This window comes from Lupinus angustifolius, chromosome LG10 (genome assembly GCF_001865875.1).
Source record: "Lupinus angustifolius cultivar Tanjil chromosome LG10, LupAngTanjil_v1.0, whole genome shotgun sequence".
Classification (NCBI taxonomy): domain Eukaryota; kingdom Viridiplantae; phylum Streptophyta; class Magnoliopsida; order Fabales; family Fabaceae; genus Lupinus; species Lupinus angustifolius.
The window spans coordinates 7643549-7664160 of record NC_032018.1 but is presented as its reverse complement, the minus strand read 5'-3'; the positions used below and the strand labels follow the sequence as shown (position 1 = coordinate 7664160).

Sequence of the window (20612 nt, the reverse complement as noted above, 5' to 3'; positions counted from 1 at the left end):
ACTTTGTATATAGGTCTAAGATTGTTAAGATTGTATAACAATTTAACACTCAAAATCATTGTATGTCAATCACTAGAAGGAATACACAAATGTTTAAGTGTTTTTAAATTCAGAAAACTTGGAAGAAAAATACTTAAACAACTGTTTAGAAAATCGAAAAGTTTGATCAAGTTGTTTGTAAAAGTGTATAGAATATTGTAGAAAATGTAGTATGATTGATGTCTCTTGAAATTGAATGTCTAGTACCTTTAAATAGGCTTTCAATCATCCAATATACTCATACAAGAAGATGAAAATTGATTAGAATGTCATCCAATTGTTTTGGTAGAATTTGTTTCAGTTTGAATATGAAAATTATTGTAACAATTATGAGTAATTGATTATTAGAATGGTATAATCGGTTACCAAAAGCTTTTGTCTCCTTGAGTAATAAATTACTCTTAGTTATTTTTTCTTGGTAAGTTGATACTCTATTTGGATAACTGATTACTCTGTAACTCATTATTTTTTGAAAATTTAAGTTTATCTTTTCAATCCAAGTTTGATATTTTCAAAACAAAAAAATTCCTATGAGCATTTGCCAATACTTAAAAGTGATAATACTTTAGCATAAAGTACACATCTTACAAAGCCAAAAGTTTTGATCATTTGTTCAATATGCTTCTAAGTCTTTAATCATTTTACCTTAGTGTCTTCATGAAAACCAAACGAAAATCAAGAACAAGAATTTCTTCACAATTTAACCTTAAAATTCATTTTTATATGAATTTAGTGCTCTATGTCATATTGTTAATGGTTAAAGTACTATTTTGATCTTTTATGTTTTTTAAGTTTAAATTGGTCATTCAATCAAAAATATTCACTTAATCCGCTATTATTTTAATGTTTGTCAATTATTTTTCATATAAGTGTTAGATTATTACATAAATATATCAAATTATTGTTTCAAATCCCTTTCTAATTACAAAAATCTTGTTTTTATCATTGAAATTCAAAACATTATAACGACAAAATGATAAAAAAGATAAATGATGAAAACGAAGAGGATGAAAATAATAAAGTAAATAAAAGAAAATAGAAGAGTTTTGTTAAAAATATTCACTTTCCAATGAGGAGATAGGGATCTACATAGAAAATTTATATATATATATATATATATATATATATATTCATAAAAATTAAATATGGATAAAATTGAATTATTATTTTTAAAAACAAAGGATTACAGTACATTCTTTATACTCAATGACCAAATTAAAATTTAACTATAAAATATAAGATTAAAGAACATTTTAAGTTTAATATTCAGACCATCACATAGAAGGTGAATATAATAAAAAAAATCCAATGGAAAAATGGGAGACTTTAGATGACTAGACTCTTAAGTCATCCGGACATGAATATGAATAGCAATTGAAAAATCAATAGATTTGGATAAATACGGATTTTGATCCCAATGAACAAAAAGTCATCAATTTCTCTATATAAATATTTTTAAATTGTATTTTGATTCATATCTAAATTTAAAGGATGCATTTCATTATATCAATGAATCATTTTAATGGATTGGATAGATAAATATCCAATAATTTTAATCAATTGGATGAATGAATATTCGATCTATTTGATTTTTTTAATTGTAAACTAAAAACACATTTGAAAAAACAATTATTTAAAAACATTTATTTCAATCAAACATTTTTTAAACAACTTTTAAAATCATTTTTTTGAAACGTTCATTCTTTCAATTATACGGTACTATGTACCTTTCATATGATTTTTAATGATTTCCATTCTAATTTTAGTAATACATTAATAATTTCTTTTAACCGACACAAAGTCAAAATTTTGTTCTACCTATATTACTATTATGAATAATAGTTACATAGATAGTTTTTTTTAATGTCAAAGCAAATTAGGTAGTAACAAATGCCACCTTTGAAAAAGTGTGCTATAGTTTTTTTTTTTCAAAAAACACTTTTTTTTTTTAAAAAGTGATTTTTTTTAACTTTTCAAAGAATTATTTTTTGCGATATTTTTCTCACCTTTAAGGTTCTACTTATAAATTTGTAACGTATATTTACTTATATTATTCATTTAAGGACAAATTTTTAATATTAATCACATCCACATATCCTATAATTATTCTCAATTTAATAACACTACAAAAAATTTAGAGGCGAGATAATGAATGAAATTGAAAAGAAAAAACATCATTTGTAAATATTTATTTTTTGATGGATTGAATATTCATCCAAATAGATATATCTATTGATATCAATTGAATATAATCAATATTATCTTTTAAATTGTATTCATTTAAATTCATTTACTAATAAATATGTTTAACTCTCTTGAATTTGAATATATTGTGCATAATTTTCTAAAGCACTTTACATAGAATTTAGATAGATGATTGGACTCTTTAAGTCATAAGGGCATGAAGAAAGCACCAATGACAACCATTCATTGAATGAGTAGGCTATCCAAAATCTCATCCTCACTTTGTCTCATGAGTCACAGCCACACATCCACGTTACCTCGTCTTGGTTCCCTATTAAACTTGTAATGCAACATGAAAATCCTCAAAGCTTTTTACACTACTGCTCTAACTGAATCATGGCTTCGGCTACTATTTCTGTAGCCAAACCATCTCTTAAGGTTCCATATATTGTACATTTTCTTATTCCAACTTTCATTAACAAACATGATACGTTAGAAACTGATATTTGCATTGCCCTATAGTGCTTAAGCTAGTTGTAGTTGTCTATAATTGATTTACATAACATGTTACATTTTTTCAGGTAAATGGGAAAGGTATTTCTGAGTTCTCTGGTCTACGTAACTCTTCAAGCTATGTCACCTTTACTAGAAAAACTTCAGAGGATTTGCATTCTGTTGTTTCCTTCCAGACCTATGCAGTAAGTAGAATGTGTAGATACTAAAAAAATGATCATAAATAATCGCTAAATACAAGGGCTAACATTTTAAAATGGTTCAGTTATTGACTTTTATGAATGATCTTATGTTGAACAATAATGTATGCACCCGAAGTTATGTAAAGACAATTAGACGAAGTCCTTTAGATTCAATATTTGACATATCAAGTGGTTATTAATATCTTATATCACATTCAATTTTTAAATTGGGGGTATGGTTTTGATTGCGGTCACAGTTGCAGTGCCATTGCAGTATAAATTATTTTGTAATTAAAAAACATTTAAATAAACATTTTGGAGAGAATTGGTTCATAATATGATAGTATAGAGCCTCTAGAATGTAATGTTTGAGTTCAATCCTTGCTACCATTATTCTTCTAAATACAAGTTGAATTTCAGAAAATGGTAAAGATGATATGTACATATCCAATATTCAGGTATAAACTATAAATGACTCTTATGCATATTGCAGCATGGCTAATATAAAAGTAATCATGAGCCTTCACCTTACATTAGCTTAAGGTTTTGATAGACTTGGTCCTTGACCCATGAGTACATTATCATCACTTGGTGCATGACTGCATGCTGCGTTTCTTCCATCCATGGTGAACTAGTTATATTAGTGTTTGAACTAGGCCTTTCACAATGCCTAAAAGTAGGTGGACCAGTGCACGAGGCTCCCACTTAGTGTGGTCTGGGATGGTAGATATATGCAGCCTTACCTCGACAAGCAGATAGACTGTTTCCACGATTTGAACTCATGACTTTAAATATTTAATGATCTGTTTAACAACATTACATTTGTTTAAATTTTGAAGGTTGGAAGCACCGGAGGGTACAAGAAAGGTGTAGTAGAAGCAAAACTGAAGGTGGCCATAAACGGATTTGGTAGGATTGGAAGGAATTTCTTGAGGTGCTGGCACGGTCGTAAGGACTCTCCGTTGGATATCATTGCCATCAATGACACTGGAGGTGTCAAACAGGCCTCTCACCTTCTCAAGTATGACTCCACTCTTGGAATTTTCGACGCCGATGTCAAGCCTGTTGGTGATAATGGTATTTCTGTTGATGGAAAGGTCATCAAAGTTGTTTCTGATCGTAACCCTGCAAACCTCCCCTGGAAGTAAGCTTCATAATCATGTCATAATAGGATGCAACAGAACATTTGTTGTACCCTATGTTTGTTGTGTTTTGTAATTAGAACAGAACATAACATGAAGTTAAAAAACAGTACATTTTAATTCCACGGAAAGAGGTGGAACCAAAGAGAATAGAACAAAACATCTTGTTCAGTCCTATTTTGTATATGCACCAAATGGTACCTTAAGTTATTCTTGTTCAGTCCTGTTTTTTGTCTATGCACCAAATGGTACTTAAGAATCCGTTTGCGAGTTGAATTTTGTAGGGAAATGAAGGGAAATTGAAGGCTTTAGAATCATCTTATAAGTGTATTTCATGACTCTAAAACCTTCATTTTCCATTCCTTCCCCTTTAAAACTCAACTCGCTCGCAAACGGACCTGAAAGTTCTTTGCAGCATTGCAACCAATTTTCTCAACTTTGAAGAATATGGAATACAGAGAAGAGAAATAATATGCACTAATGTGTGTTCGGGTGTTGCAGGGACTTAGGGATCGACTTGGTGATCGAAGGAACTGGGGTGTTTGTGGACAGAGAAGGTGCAGGGAAACACATTCAAGCAGGTGCTAAGAAGGTACTAATCACAGCACCTGGCAAAGGAGACATCCCAACCTATGTGGTTGGTGTCAATGCTGATGCTTACAACCCAGATGAAACCATCATCAGCAATGCTTCTTGCACCACTAACTGCCTTGCCCCCTTTGTCAAAGTCCTTGATGAAAAATTTGGTAATTTACCTTGTCTCCACATTCTTTATCAACTTATTATGAAATTATTGAATAATGTGTCTTAAAACCTTATTAACAAAGTTCAAATACTAAGAATCACTAATACTTCGAAATAGTTGCCAAATGAGTATCAAATATGTATCATGATATATTCCTTGGATATTTTGGATGAAAGATGCCAGAAATCATTTTTTAACACCCTTTTCAACAGTTTCTTTGATAGTAGTTGAATTTCATGTGTCTATTCATTGGAACCCACATTAACTCAATCAAATAATAATAGTGTCAAAGAGTGTTGTAAATCTTGCTTTGTTTGTATGCTTCTAACCTATATCACTCAATGATGTTCTTAATTCTTGTATAATTATAAGCTGAATAGCACAATAATTAGATAAATGATACTATATTGTTGTCCTGTTCTGTCAAAATCTCCCAACTTGGAAATGAAATTCACATTTTCTATGACTAAGTTTATACATGATCAAGGTTCAAAAGTAATCTTCTTTTCACTATGCCAATGAAAACTCATTTTACATGATAGGTATTATCAAGGGTACCATGACAACCACCCACTCCTACACTGGTGACCAAAGGCTCCTCGATGCTAGCCACCGTGACCTCAGGCGTGCCAGAGCTGCAGCTCTTAACATTGTCCCAACTTCAACAGGAGCAGCCAAGGCTGTGGCCCTAGTCCTCCCATCCCTCAAAGGCAAGCTCAACGGAATCGCACTCCGTGTCCCAACGCCAAACGTCTCAGTTGTAGACCTTGTTGTTCAAGTCTCGAAAAAGACTTTCGCAGAAGAAGTGAATGCAGCTTTCAGAGAGAGTGCAGATAAGGAGCTGAATGGTATTCTCTCAGTTTGTGATGAGCCACTTGTGTCAGTAGATTTTAGGTGCACTGATGTGTCCTCAACTATTGACTCATCATTGACAATGGTAATGGGAGATGATTTTGTGAAGGTGATTGCTTGGTATGATAATGAGTGGGGTTACTCACAAAGGGTTGTGGATTTGGCTGACATTGTTGCTAACAATTGGAAGTGAGCCAACAAAACAAACCAATTTGTTAATTATGTACCTTTCCATTATGGTTTTGTATGCTTACTAAATTTCTTGCCCCATTTTTCATTTTACTTTGGAAACTTGTACTGAGAAATAGAACCAATCAATCAACTTTCTCTATGCTTCACATTTGTGTAAAAAAATTCTTACCTCTAAATATGAATGTTGATGCTATAGGCCTACAAGTCCATCGTATATGTGCACCTTGCAATCCACGTTCTTTTTTCTTCATTTGCATGAGTTACAAATTCATTGAGAGTGTAATTAATATGCAGTGCCTGGTGCATACATTTTTTTTCATTAATTGTTCTGTGATTCTTTGTTGTTAATAAATCACGACTTACCTTTTTATCTGATAGTGACGATGTATATTTGATCACTAGATATATGGGTAACAAAAAAATGAATCAATGTGGTAAGTCATGCATTGAATAATTTCTAGAGAGAGGAAGGGGGATGGGTAAAACGAAAATGCTATTTTGACATTATAATGTTTTTTGTATTAAAAAATGTTCAAAGCTAATAGGAAAATTACATATTAGATCGTCGGAGAATTGCTTTATAGCGGTTAGATAAAATAATTTAATTATTGATTACAGTTTTATACATCCTTTAAAAGTCATGGGAATATTATACGATATCAATGTAGAAGTTGATATGATAGAAAACAATTTGACGAAGTCGTTATCACAGAGAACGACTTGAGGAAGTTGTTATCATTGAAGCCGACTTCAAGAAATAATAAATTTCTCAACAGCCCATTTGGTAAAAAACTCCTTTAAGTATCAAGGAGAAGTTAGGTTCAACTCATTCCTCCTTTATTTTATACATTTTTTTATTTTTTTCCAATTTTAAAAAATCTTACCCTATAATAATAATAGTTATTATTAGTAAATTAAAAATATGTAATTTGAAGGACGAAGGTCTTGAACTAGTGTTATTGATACCGTATCAGTCATCAAACTGGTTAGAATATTGGTTAGTTATTTAACTAGTGGTTCACTAATTAAATCGCATACCAGCAAAATTAGATATACATATATAATATTTTAACATTAAAGTCTAAAAATCAATAAATAACTAAAAAAATTTATTCTCATTAAAAATTTAATTTTATATAAAAACCAGCCAATATAACTGGTATGGTTCAATTGAAAACCGGCTGGTATGACCGGTTTTAGCCAGTATAATTGCATGACCGGTATAATTATTATACTGTACCGGTATTAGGATCGATTCACCGGTTCAATCGGCCAGTATGAAACAGTTTTAATAACACCCACCTCCTCCGAGAAGTTCCAACTAATTTCTACCAAATGAGCTACTGTGTAGCTTGTTTTGTTTGGCTTACAATTTAGTATATCATATTAACTCAAATGAAAAATATGAAAAAACAAATAAGGAAAGAGTAGAACCTAGGTTATCCTTAATAAATAAGTTGTCTTTTACCAAATGAGCTACAACACATCTTATTATTTTCTAAAGTTGGTTTTATAACACATTTTATTATTTTCTAATGTTGGTTTTATAACACATTTTGTTATTTTCTAAAGTCGGTTTTGCTAATAAAGACTTCAAGCATGAAGTTGTTTCATGTAATAACGACTTCAACACAGAAGTTGTACCGGTCCAAAATGACTTCATCAAAGGTTAGAAGTCGTTTTGGACGAAAACGACTTCAACTTAACCAACTTCTGAACTACATTGAAATCATCCTTTACCATACCGACTTCTATATACAAGGAGTAACCGTTGACAAATTTAATGACTTAGATTAACATTATTTTTATCTAACGGTTGTCCAAACAGTTTGTTTGGATGCGAACTAACTTGTTGTTCGCAAGTTAGTCGCACCCTTAAAAAATATACAAATAAAAATGTCCGGGGTAAAATAAAAGGATACATGAGAGGTAAAAATTGAAAGATTTTATTTTTAGTTATTCAACTTGAGTGTGAATGACGAACGGACGTTAGTTTAAGTGGTACATGTTTGATTCCTCTTAATCAAGGTCTCAGGTTCGAATCCCTTGGATGAAAAAATGCTCGTTGACAGAGTTAGCTTCATGTACTTGTGGATGTTCCCAACTCAGACATGGTTGCCTCCAGTGCGAAAATACATGAGAGAAACCAAACAAGCTTGAGTGGGAGTAGGGTGGGACTGGTATTTTGGGTACATTGACAATTTAAAAAGAATAGAGGTGGTGTTTATTGGTACTATTAAGAGTATTTTTTCACCTTCTTTGAGTAACTAACTAACTATTTTTTAGAATGCATGACTATCTCTCCAAACATGTATCGCTCCTAGGGATTAAATCATAAATATTTTGGTCATATTAAGATTCTAGTGAAAATGACTACACCAATGTTAAACTTACATGCACTAGTTTATTCCTATACAAACTTTAGTAACACTAATTTTTTAAAAATGTTAAACTTACATGCACTAGTTTATTCCTATACAAACTTTAGTAACACTAATTTTTAAAAAAATCTTTAAACTTTTCTTCCACATTTCCACTTGGTCCCTAAACCAATTTTTATTTTACACATTTCACACCATAATTAATCGAGCTTTGAACATCCAAAATCCGCTCTTTGCCTGCTCCCCTTTAAAAATCATTTATTCCTATAAAAAAAAATCAATTAATTCAACTAATATTTACTTCCCAAAAATTTCTTAAATAAATCTTACAACTTAAGCTACATTTTTTATTTCACACTTTTACCCCTCTTTCTGATATGAATATATGAAAACAATTCTTACATCTACAATAATTCTTAGAGAAAAAGATGAGTGCATTAATATTGTAAGACTTTTTCAAACATTATTTACTGTTCATTTTCAATCATTATTGATTCTTTAATAAATATAATATAAATGAATGAGAGATGATGTACTTATTAAATATAAATCTTTACATTATCAGTACATACATATTACATTCTAATTCTTAACTATGCAATTCAAAGATATATGAGTGCACCTTAGCTTGCCAAGGAACAACGCTTTTCCACAATTACATCGATAAAAATACTCATCATATAATTTTAAGCAATTTAACTAATATTTTACTTCACTCCCATTCTTTAAATAAATCTCACTAGCACCTCACACTCTTAAATTGCATACATTCACCTCTCTTTGTGTTTGTTTTTTTATGATATAAATTTCAGGCAACAGATCTTAAATGAACAACGTTTCTTAACTAAACTAAGCAATTCAAATTATTATGCTACATCAATGCTATATGTTAAGGATAGCACCATAGCATTGTAAGGAACAACTCCTTTGCATGATTGCACCAATAAAGACACTCATACTTTGTACAAGCAACTTTTCTTATATCCATGCAACTATTGAAGTTGTTAAATGAGTTCATAAATTTGGTTAAAAATAATATTCTTTTTATATATTTCAAATTAGCAATAATAATATTTAATTTTATTGATTAATTTATAAAATAGAAATAGAAAGTTGACAAAAAAAAAGCTATGCTTTGTGTAGGTGAATAAGTTAGGAAACCTATCAAGTGAATAAGTTAGGAAACCTCTCAAGTGAATAAGCTGAAGCTAATTATATGGGATGAAACATACATCAATGATAAGCAAATATTGTTCTCAAGTATTAGACACATGCTTGAAACATGTGTTGACGTTTTAAGAGTCTTTTAAATTTTAATCCTAAATTACTTTTTGGAAGAAAAGACATTTTCGTTGCGAAAGACTTTTAACAAATCTTGCACGTCATTCTAAAAGGTTCAAGATAAAGTATTATAACCAATAAGGCCCATAACCTTTGATAGATTATTAGATTACTTGATTCCTTAACTATGATGGAAGAGTTTCAATTCCTGCTGTGTACAAGGAAAATATTTTGCTGGTAGAGACACAATCCACTTCGATAATCTCTATCTTTCGAAAGGAATTAATCTTTGATTCTCAGCTAGGGAATACTTTAGTGTACACCAAAAAATGATATGATATTGTGTAAGCATCTATTAATTCTTTGTACCTTTGGTCATTTGCCAAATTATTCATTTTCAACTAAAAACATGAGACTAATAGTTGATTCATCTAACTGAAATGTTATGGAGTTAAAATACTTTCACTGATTGGTTATTGAAAAGAGGAGATGGACATGCCGGAGATTCAACAAATGGTGGAATAAAAGTTCAAATTCTAAACTGATGATAAAAATAAAACAGATAGTAACTCCTACAAAGTGTGTCATTTGATGTGTAACTTATGTTGGAACTTGGTTGTGGGTGTGAAATCTAAAAATCTCTATCCCACATTGGAGAGATGAGAAACATGGAAAAAATCTCATGTTATAAATAGAAGTCTCTTATCTTCATAATCTCTTACCCCAAGTTGAATATATTTTCATTCAAATTTTTCTTCCTCCCTCATATTTTTTTGCCGATGCATTTCCGGTAAACTTCTCTCATTTTCTTTCCGTGATACTAAGAATTGGTATGGGTAGTATTGCAGGAAAAAAATTGACACTAGTACACATATTTTGTGAGTGTATTTGAAATTGGTTCTTACATTATAGTACGAATTTGATAATTGAGATCTAGATTGTTTTTTCCTGGGGACGGCGTGGTTGTTAGCCTACTTGCATATTTTAGGCAGTGTCACGAAACATCTTAAAGAGAGCGACCTGGTCGTAACGCAACTAGTAAGTATTATTTCGTATCATTTATAATTGTTGCAAGCTGCAGTAGCAACACTATATACACTTAAAGTTGTTATTTTTAATAGCAAGTTCAAACTGTAAAAGTTGGACAATGTATATACATAATCATATTAATTTGTAAATGCAATATTTCATTAAGGTATATGTTTAGTAAACCTAAAGATTCAAAAAATGAAAGTTCACATCAGTAGTGAACTTAAAATCATTAAACTTGAGTTACTTACTTAGTACATTAGACTTATTCAACACATTGAAGGAAACCCTAACTACAAACACATAGAAGAAAAAATGCAAAATTAGAAAAACCATGGAAAAGTAGAAAATGTTTATTTTTAAGAATCATAAAAGAAAAAATAGCAAAGTAAAAATCAAGAGGAAGAAGAAAGGGTTGCATTTTTAACAAAAAAAAATTAAAACATGCAACCACAAACCCATAAAATATATTAACAAAAATACAAAAATATAAAGTCAAAACCATGAAAAAGTAGAAAAAGATTTTATTTTTAATAACCATAAAAGAAAAAATGGCGAACTAGAAATCAAGAGGGGGAAGAAAGAGTTGCATTTTTAACCAAAAAATTAAAACATGCAACCACAAACCTATAAAAAATGTTAACAAAAATGTAAAGTCAAAACCATGAAAAAGTAGAAAAAAGATTGTATTTTTAACAATCATAAAAGAAAAAAATAGTAAATGAAAATCAAGAGAAAGAAGAAAGGGTTGCATTTTTACCAAAAAAAAATTAAAACATACAACCACAAACCCTCAAAACGTGTAAACTTGAATATAATAATATAATATAATAATATAATATAATAATAATAATATAATATAATATAATAATATAATATAAATGACTACTTTTTTGCTGCAACAAGTATAATATAATAATAATAATATAATAGAAGTAGTAATAAACTTGTTATTACAATTTTAACCCTAATAAATCAAAGTGTCAAGTATGGAAGATATCTATTTTAGTAATACCATAAGCCCATATATGAATAGTACATAAGTAGAGATAGTAAATATTAAGATAATAGATAGTAGAGATAATAGATATTAAGATATTAGATAGTAGATTATTAATTGTACTTTAGTCTTACTCTTGATAATGTCACATATAATTGCTCATGTGTGAATACAGACCAGGGTAGAAATAATTCAGGTTTGTGATGGTCGTGAACAATTTATTCCATGCAAAATTTAAGAAGAAATAATATCTCATTCAATTCTATGGTAATTTCTTCCCAAGGATTGAATCAGAACTCAAATATCTTTTTTCTTCTCTTGGAATCTTTGTTTGTTATTAAATACTCTTTAACTTTTACAACAACGTCTAAGGTAGGTAAAAAGTGAATATATTTGTTCATAAATTATATCATTCTATGTATTATCACTTGTGACTAGAAAATATTTAATCATTAAATTTTAACTTGAATGCATTTTTTCAACTAATCATAATAAGTTGTTGTTATCGTAGCTTGCAAAAATTACAAATGACACGAAATAACACTTACTGGTTGCGTCACGACCAGGTCACTCTCTTTAAGACGTTTCATGGCACTGTCCAAAATGTGCAAGCAGACTGTCAACCACGCCGCCCCAGGATAAAACAACCCAAATCTATGTTATCGAATTCTTACTGCACTATAAGAACTGATCTCGAATACACCCACACAATATGGCTACTAGTGCCAATTCTTTTCCCACAATACTGACTACTAGTGTCATTTCTCGAAATGCCCATAATATGGTTATTTGTGTCAATTCTTTTCTCTCAATACTGACTACCAGTATCAGTTCTCGAAATGCCTACAATATGGCTACCCGTGCCAATTCTTAGTACCACAGAAAGAAAGGGGGAGAAGTTTTCCAAAAATGCATGGGCGAAAAATATGAGGGAGAAAGAAAAAGTTGAATGAAAGCGCATTCAACTTGGGGCAAGAAAATATGAAGATATGAGACTTCTATTTATAACATGGGATTTTTTCCATGTTCCTCATCTCTTCAATGTGGGACTTGAGAGTTGTTTTCTTTCAAAATTCTTGTATGTGGGACTTGAGAGTTTTTTAGATTTCCTACTCACAACCAAGTTCCAACAATCCTCCACTTGAAATTAAAAAACGATTTCCGAGATATTTTTTGTGGTCTCAATAAGATTGTGCATGAACAAAGATCTCATGTGACTTGAACCTTGCATAATGAGTAAGATCCAGATTTTACTACAGTGATTCGTAGTCTCGAACTTTATGTCCAACATCAAACCACACACAACCTTTTCAAATGTGTATTCTCTAAAGCCCGTACATTATAGGTCATGCACGTCTATCCCAGTATAGTGAACGCTCTAGAAATTTATGCCCCACAATTTCATAGGAAGCGGCCCCCATTTCCACATTCACATAGGTGAGTCTATGAAGAGTACTCTTGTAGCATAGGTACCCCACTCCAATTGGAGTATAGATCTCATTAAGAGTTTAACTCATCCTTACATATGTTACAGGAGTCATGCTTCTCATAATTTTATAGCATGTTCATTCTCATATCACTTCACAACTTGTTATTACTCATTGAACCTATTTCTTGGGATCTCCAGCCGGTTAGGTCGGGTTACCATTATGAGTGATCCTCGTTCTAAGGGCAATAGTCTCATACTCTTAAAAGTATTGTGGACTTTCTCTCTAGCTAGTCCTTTCGTCAAAGGATCTTCTAAGTTATTCGCAATGCGTATATGATCCACTCTAACAGCTCGTATAGAAAGTAGCTTTCTAATGGTGTTGTGCTTATGACGTATTTGTCATTTCTTACCATTATAAAAGCGATTATGAAATTTTTGCAATAGTCGCGGTATTATCACAATGGATCAACACAGCTGGTATAAGTTTTTCCCATAGGGAAACCTTTGCAAGAAAGCTTCTCAGCCAACTTGTTTCTTCACTAGTTGTTGCTTGTGCTATCATCTCAACTTCCATAGTGGATTAAGCCAAAATAGTATATTTCTTGTTAGACTGTACATAGTCCATCTCATCATTTATTACTTCTTGCCACAAATTAGCATTCAAAGAAGTCGAAACTTCTTGGAGAGTTGATGGATTCTCCTCCAATATATAGACCATATAATCAGGTTTATACTCTCTTGTAGTTCTTGCTCTCTTACTTCTAGGTTCTATTTCAAACCCTTCTATTTTTTTATCATTATCTCTAATCACAAGTATGTGACTAGTTGAAGTGCCCCATTATTCCTCAATTTAAAAAGGAATTTATTCTCATTGAAGTCAGCATCGTTAGACTCAATGATCATTTTTGTGTTAAGGTCATAAAACTTATACACATTACTGTTTACAACATACCGAACGGATATATATTCATAGACTCTACTTGAGAGTTTAAATCTCTAGGGGCATACTATTAAGTGCCAAATTGTTAAGGCAATTCATATGCTTTTTGGGTACTTAGTGCACATTTATGCTATAACTGTGCAAGATTCATGATAACTTAGTCATATTGTTTTGTGAGGAAATTTTATGCGTTTATGTTGTTTCAGGATAAGATTCATGAAAAAAGGAGAAAAATAGAAGATTGATACTTCTAAGCACCGCAAGCTTCACCAAGCAAGGACAGGGGTCGCCCAAGCCACAATTAGGAGAAACATCACCAGAATTCATTGCTGCCCTTCGCTCAAGTGACAAGTGGAGCAAAAAAGTCCTTGATGTCCTGCCTGATCCTCGCTTAAGTGAGGGATGCCTAGCTCAAGCGAGGTTCTCAGGTCTGAGAGCCTCTTATTTACTCGCCAAGCGAGAATCTCTAGCTTGGGCGAGAGTGTGGAAGTTAGAACTGATATTGGCGGTTTCAAAAGCAAAAGTGGGACACAATTCACTTTTCAAAAGATATTCAGCATGAAAATTGAGAAAACACAAGGAGATTAAGATTGAAATCGTGGAAATGATTCCAGTTCATATTATTCCGTGTATAATTTCATGATTCAAGTGTTGTAATAGGAGAATGACTGATTAGATCTTGCTGAGGAATTCGAAATGTAATATTCTAACCTTTGTACTCCTAAATTCGATTCCATTGTAATTGTTATTTGAATTTTGGAAGTTAATCCCGTTCTTAATGCCTGAATTTAATTTGCTACTAATTTCTTGTTCTTAGGTTCAAGTTTAATTGGGAAGTTAAACTTGACACCGAACCTAGATCATCTTCCTTCATACATCATTGCTCTAGGAAGTGAGAATGATGCATGAATTGCTTTTACATGGAACATAATGCTAGTTAATTGGTCAAATATCCAAGGAATTGGTATTTGAGCAATTATCTAAAGATTTTACACTCAAGGGATTGATGTGAATGATTTGAATGATATGTGCATATGATTCAGTAACTTCACTCTTCACTTGGAATTGAATCCATGGATGTCATTGGGAAAGAACGATGCATTTCGATCACAATTTATTTTACTGGCTTTTCGTTCAATTTATGAGTTTTTATAATTAAACACAAAATTTTATTAAAAAAAATTATTGTAAATATACACTCAATTCATTATTGTAGAAATTAGTGAAAATCTAGTTTGCTCCCTAAGGACGATATCCCGGTATTTTACCGAATTTTATTACTTGGACGATACGGTACACTTGCCGTTCCGTAAATATCTAACATGTTTTTGGCGCCGCTGCCGAGGAGAAATGAGCGATTTATATTAGTTCTTTATAGAGTTTATTGAGTTATGTACATAGTTATTCTTTAATTCTTTGTAGTATAGTGTTAACCCTTGTGCTAAAATTTGCTGTAGTTTTCTTATTTATGCTTTTGCAAGGTAAATCTAAAGAATAGCAACTACAATACAATCCAGATATTGAGAAGTCTGCTAAAAGTAATCGGAAGAAAGCAAAAGAGAAGAAACATATGCTCATTTGGACAATTTCTATGGGCTGGTGGCCACTATGGGGTATTCTGACACTGAGAGGGAAGCTGCATACATGATGCTCTTTCCATTTTCCCTCCTAGGTGAATCTAGGGAATGGCTAAAATCACATCCAACCCAAAGCTTGACCAATTGGAGTGATTGGAAACAAAGTTCTTAACAAGATTTTTTCCTCCGGCGAGGTATGTGCATGCAAAGTTTGAAATATCAACATTCAGAGAAGGTGCTGAGGAAGCTTTTTATGAGACATGGGAACGTTTCCAGTTGTCGCTGAGGAAATGTCTCAATCATGGATTTGAAGATGTTGATCAACTAAACATCTTTTGTAATGGATTGAAGCTAGAAACAGAACTCATATCGACAACAATTCTCAGCCAACACTCAAACCAGTCCAAAAGAACACTGCAAATCTATCACTACTAGAAGTGGTAAGGTAGTTGGTAAGGGTATTGGTGAGAACTTGGCTGTTGAGAAAGAAATTCTGAAAAATACTAAAGCTGGAAGATCAGAGAGATACAAAAAGGTAAGGTGGTACAAGATGAGGAAGAGGTTGTCACTAATGAGGATGATATAAGGGAGAATAGTGATAAGAGGAAGGGTGACCTACCTCAATTGAAGAATATCCCTTATCCAAAGAGATATTCCAAGAAAGACAAAGCGACAATATGCTAGGTTCTTGGATTTATTCAAGAACCTCTAGATCAAAATTCCATTCATCGAGGCGATGGAACAAATGCTTTTGTATGCTAAATTCATGAAGGACTTATTGACAAAGAAAAGAAAGTTTTTGGAAGAGATAGTGACCTTAGAAGCTAGATGCAGTGCTATCATTCAGAAGTCTTTGCCTGAGAAGACTAAAGATCCTAGCAGCTTCACTATTCCCGTCACTATTGGTGAATTGTCTTTGGGAAAGGTACTACTTGATCTGGGTGCCAACATTAATTTGATGTCCCTTTCTATGATGAAAAGAATTGGGGATTCGGAAATCAAGCCTACCGGGATGACTTTGCAACTTGTTGATAGATCTGTCAAGTATCCTTATGGAGTTGTAGAGGATGTTTTCGTGAAGGTAGATGGGTTGGTCTTTCCTGTGGATTTTTTCCTCATGGATATTGAAGAGGATAAGGAGGTTCCTCTTATTTTGGGCAGACCTTTTATGAAGACTGCCCAGGTTATTATTGATGTTGATGATGGAAAGTTGAAGGTAAGAAGAGTTGAAGACCAAGAGGTGAACTTTAATGTTTTTGAGGCTATGCAGCATCCGAAGGACAAGCAACACTGCTTTCGGGTGGATGTCATTGAGGACTTATTCATGCTCGATGATATTCATTTGAGTAGGAGTAGTCCTTTGGAGAACGTTTTGAGGGGAGACCTAGAGGGAAACAATATAAACGAGGATAACATTATCAAGACATGTTTGGCAGAATTAAATGCAACCCGCAAGGTTGTGTTTCATCATAATCATTATGAAGAATTGGAGAAAGAGAAGATAGATGAAGCTCCAAAGGTGGAGTTGAAAGTACTTCCTTCACATTTAAAGTATGTATTTTTAGAAGAAGGAGGGCAGAAACCAGTAATCATCAGTAGTGCCCTTATATGTGATGAAGAACAATTGTTAATTGGGGTGCTAAGGAAGAATGTAGGGGCAATAGGATGGACATTGGCTGATTTGCATGGAATCATTCCATCTTATTGCATGCGTAAGATCCATATGGAAGAAGATTACAAACCGATGGCGTGACCTCAGAGGCGTCTTAATCCCACTATGAAGGAAGTGGTGAAGAAGGAAGTGATGAAACTATTAGATGCTGGAATGATTTATCCCATATCTGATAGTAAGTGGGTTGTCCAGTTCAGGTGGTCCCAAAGAAGGGAGGTATGACTGTGGTTAGGAATGACAAGGATGAACTCATTCCGACTAGAACAGTCACTAGTTAGCGAATGTGTATTGATTATCGGAAACTGAACCAGGCCACTCGCAAAGATCACTTTCCTCTACCATTCATGGATCAAATGATAGAAATATTGCCTAGAGAAGAATTTTAGTATTTCCTGGATGCATATTCTGGTTATAATCAGATCACTGTGGATCCCCAAGACCAGGAAAAAACAACTTTCACTTGTCCTTTTGGTGTCTTCGCATACAGGAAGATGCCATTTGGACTGTACAATGGACCGACAACATTTCAGAGATGCATGTTATCTATTTTTTATGATCTTGTGGAGCAGTGCATTGAGGTCTTTATGGATGACTTCTCGGTCTTCGGGTCGTCATTTGAGAGTTGCTTGGCAAATCTGGACATCATTCTACAACGATATGTTGAGACAAACCTGGTATTGAAATAGGAAAAGTGTCACTTCATGGTGACTGAGGGAGTGGTCTTGGGACACAAGATCTATTCCAGGGGCATCAAAGTTAACGAGGTAAAGATAGAGGTCATCAAGGACCTTCCACCACCACTTAATGTCAAGGGAATTCGGAGTTTCCTTGGGCATGCAGGTTTCTATAGAAGGTTTATTAAATACTTTTCTAAAATAGCAAAGCCACTCAACAATCTTTTAAACAAAGATACTATTTTTCAATTTGATGCTGAGTGTGCCAAATCTTTTGAAACCTTAAAATAAAAACTGATTTATGCTCATGTTATAGTAGTGCCCGACTAGCATCTGGATTTTGAACTGATGTGTGATGCTAGTGACTATGTTGTCGGCGCGATACTAGGACAACGGAAGACTAAAGTTTTTCATGTCATACACTATGCTAGTAAGGTACTCAATGAGGCACAAGTTAATTATGCCAGCACAGAAAAAGAACTACTACCTATAATGTATGCTTTTGAGAAATTTAGATCCTATTTGATTGGCTCCAAAGTCATAATTTTTACTGATCATGGTGCTATAAAACACTTGCTAACTAAATCGGACTTCAAGCCGAAATTGTTGCGTTGGGTTTTGTTGTTGTAGGAATTCGACTTAGTGATCAAGGATAAAAAAAAGGAGCGAGAATTGTGTAGCAGATCACCTGTCAGGACTGGTCAATCAAGAAGTCATAGTAAGAGAATCAGAGGTGGCGAAGGAGTTTCCTGATGAGAAGCTTCTCATGGTTCAGGAAAGGCTATGGTTTATTGACATGGCTAACTTTAAAGCTATAGGGGTCATTCCTAAAGAGCTGTCGTGGCATCAGAAGAGAAGATTCTTGCGAGAGACTCATCAGTATGTGTGGGACGACCCTCATCTTTTTAACACTGGTTCGGTTGGATTATTGAGAAGAAGTGTATCCACAGAAGAAGCTAAGAGCATCCTATGGTATTGGCACAGTTCGCCATATGGAGGGCACTTTAATGGAGAGAGGATAGCTGCAAAAGTCCTCCAATCAGGCTTCTACTGGCCTTTTGTATTCAAGGATGCACATCAGTATGCACAACAATGTGATAAATGCCAGAGATCAGGCGGGATCTCTAAGAGGATTGAAATGCCTTTGACAAACATTTAGGAAATTGAAGTGTTTGATTGCTGGGGAATTGACTTTATGGGACCATTTCCACGGTCATGCTCACAAGTATAAATTCTGGTGGCGGTGGATTATGTGTCCAAATGGGTAGAGGCCATAGCTGCACAAATGGATGATGCTAAGACTGTGATCAAGTTTTTGAAGAGGAATTTATTCAGTCGGTTTGGAACACCTCGGGTACTCATCAGTGACGGAGGATCACATTTCTACAATTCACAATTGGAGAAGGTCCTACAAAACTACGGGGTTCGACACAAGGTAGCATCACCTTATTTTCCGCAAACAAATGGAAAAGTGGAGGTGTCCAATCGAGAAATCAAGCGAATTCTGGAAAAACCCGTGTCAACCACAAGGAAGGATTGGTCTCTTCGATTGGATGATGCACTATGCACCTACCGGACAGCATTCAAAGCACCCACTGGATTGTCCCTATTTCAGTTGGTATATGGGAAAGTCTGTCATTTGCCTGTAGAGCTTGAGCATAAAGCATTCTGGGCCCTCAAGTTTTCAATCTGGACCCCAAAGCAGCAAGTGACCAAAGGAAACTTCAAATGCAACATTTGGAGGAGATGAGGCTCACTACCTATGAATCTTCCAAATAATACAAAGAGAAGGTCAAGCTTTATCATGACCTAAAGCTCCATCAAAAAGACTTCCGGGTGGGTTAGAGTGTGCTGCTATTCAACTCTCGGATGAAGTTGTTTCTGGGCAAACTAAGGTCTAAATGGTCAAGAACCTTCCTAATTAAGGAAGTTAAATTGCTTGGTGCGATCAAATTGTAAGTTGGGTAGTGAATAGACAAAGGGTGATACCTTACTTAGGTGGTGATGTCGAGTAGCTCACCACAATCATCAACTTATCAGATGTGTAATAGAACAAGTGTCGAGCTAATGGCGTTAAACAAGCGTTAACTAGAAGACAATCCAGATTTGTTTTTTGCATGCATTCAAAAAAAGGGAATATTTAGGAAATTCTTGCTCAAGCGAGGAACTCCTTGCTCAGGTGAGGAGCTGACCCTTCAATGTTGGGTCCCTCGCTTAAGCGAGAGTGGCCTCGCCCAAGTGAGGCTTGCTTCAATTTTTTTTTTAAAAAGTTATGTCCAATCCTCGCCTAAGTGAGAGCTTCTCGCACAGGCGAGGATGACAGGTCCATGTTTTTCTGAGTGTCTCGCTCAAGCGAGATCTCCTCTCTCAAGCGAGAGGTCCTCACTCAAGTGAGAGACCGCGAATTTGGTTTTAAAAACAGGGGTGAGGGTCCAACCCCTCACATCCCCATTGCACTCAAACACGAAAACCAAGCTCGTGAAGCTCTCCAATAGCCCAAACTCTCTTCTACTTCATCAGTTAGTGCACACAGACAAGTTTTGCATCATGAGCAGATCAATGTAAGTGCATTTTTGGCATCATGAACCTATTACCTCTCTATTTGTGCATTTTAGTAGCTCTCATTCGTTTAGGCATATTTAGGTACTTTAGGTCGCTCTTGATGCTATTTTATCATTATTTTTGCATTGCATTATTGTTGTTTTACCTTGAGTGCCCACATCAAGAAAATTGGGGTTCCATAGTGGAAACCCCAAATAATATTCGTAAAAGTGACACTC

General features: G+C 33.7%; 2 protein-coding genes across 3 annotated transcripts; both read left to right on the top strand.

Annotated features, from left to right (window-relative positions):
* Window positions 2490-6060, top strand: LOC109358522 (glyceraldehyde-3-phosphate dehydrogenase A, chloroplastic). Of its 2 annotated transcripts, XM_019602804.1 has the most exons (6): window positions 2490-2661; window positions 2805-2921; window positions 3758-4062; window positions 4562-4806; window positions 5348-5868; window positions 5900-6060. In XM_019602804.1, exons 1-5 carry the CDS (start codon window positions 2620-2622, stop codon window positions 5848-5850), a joined length of 1212 nt encoding a protein of 403 aa, XP_019458349.1. In that variant the 5' UTR covers window positions 2490-2619; the 3' UTR covers window positions 5851-5868; window positions 5900-6060. The 2 variants fall into 2 exon arrangements, with proteins under 2 accessions (XP_019458349.1, XP_019458348.1); XM_019602803.1 differs by having other exon boundaries at window positions 5348-6059.
* Window positions 16223-17239, top strand: LOC109357994. The gene has a single exon (XM_019602063.1). It carries the CDS (start codon window positions 16223-16225, stop codon window positions 17237-17239), a length of 1017 nt encoding a protein of 338 aa, XP_019457608.1.

Bases quoted from the DNA above. Each gene is read 5' to 3' on its own strand.
- LOC109358522 (XM_019602804.1), top strand. From the start codon at position 2,620: ATGGCTTCGGCTACTATTTCTGTAGCCAAACCATCTCTTAAG. The intron at 2,662-2,804 runs GTTCCATATATT...ACATTTTTTCAG, and splicing joins TAGCCAAACCATCTCTTAAG to GTAAATGGGAAAGGTATTTC. The intron at 4,063-4,561 runs GTAAGCTTCATA...CGGGTGTTGCAG, and splicing joins CCTGCAAACCTCCCCTGGAA to GGACTTAGGGATCGACTTGG.
- LOC109357994 (XM_019602063.1), top strand. From the start codon at position 16,223: ATGGAACAAATGCTTTTGTATGCTAAATTCATGAAGGACTTATTGACA.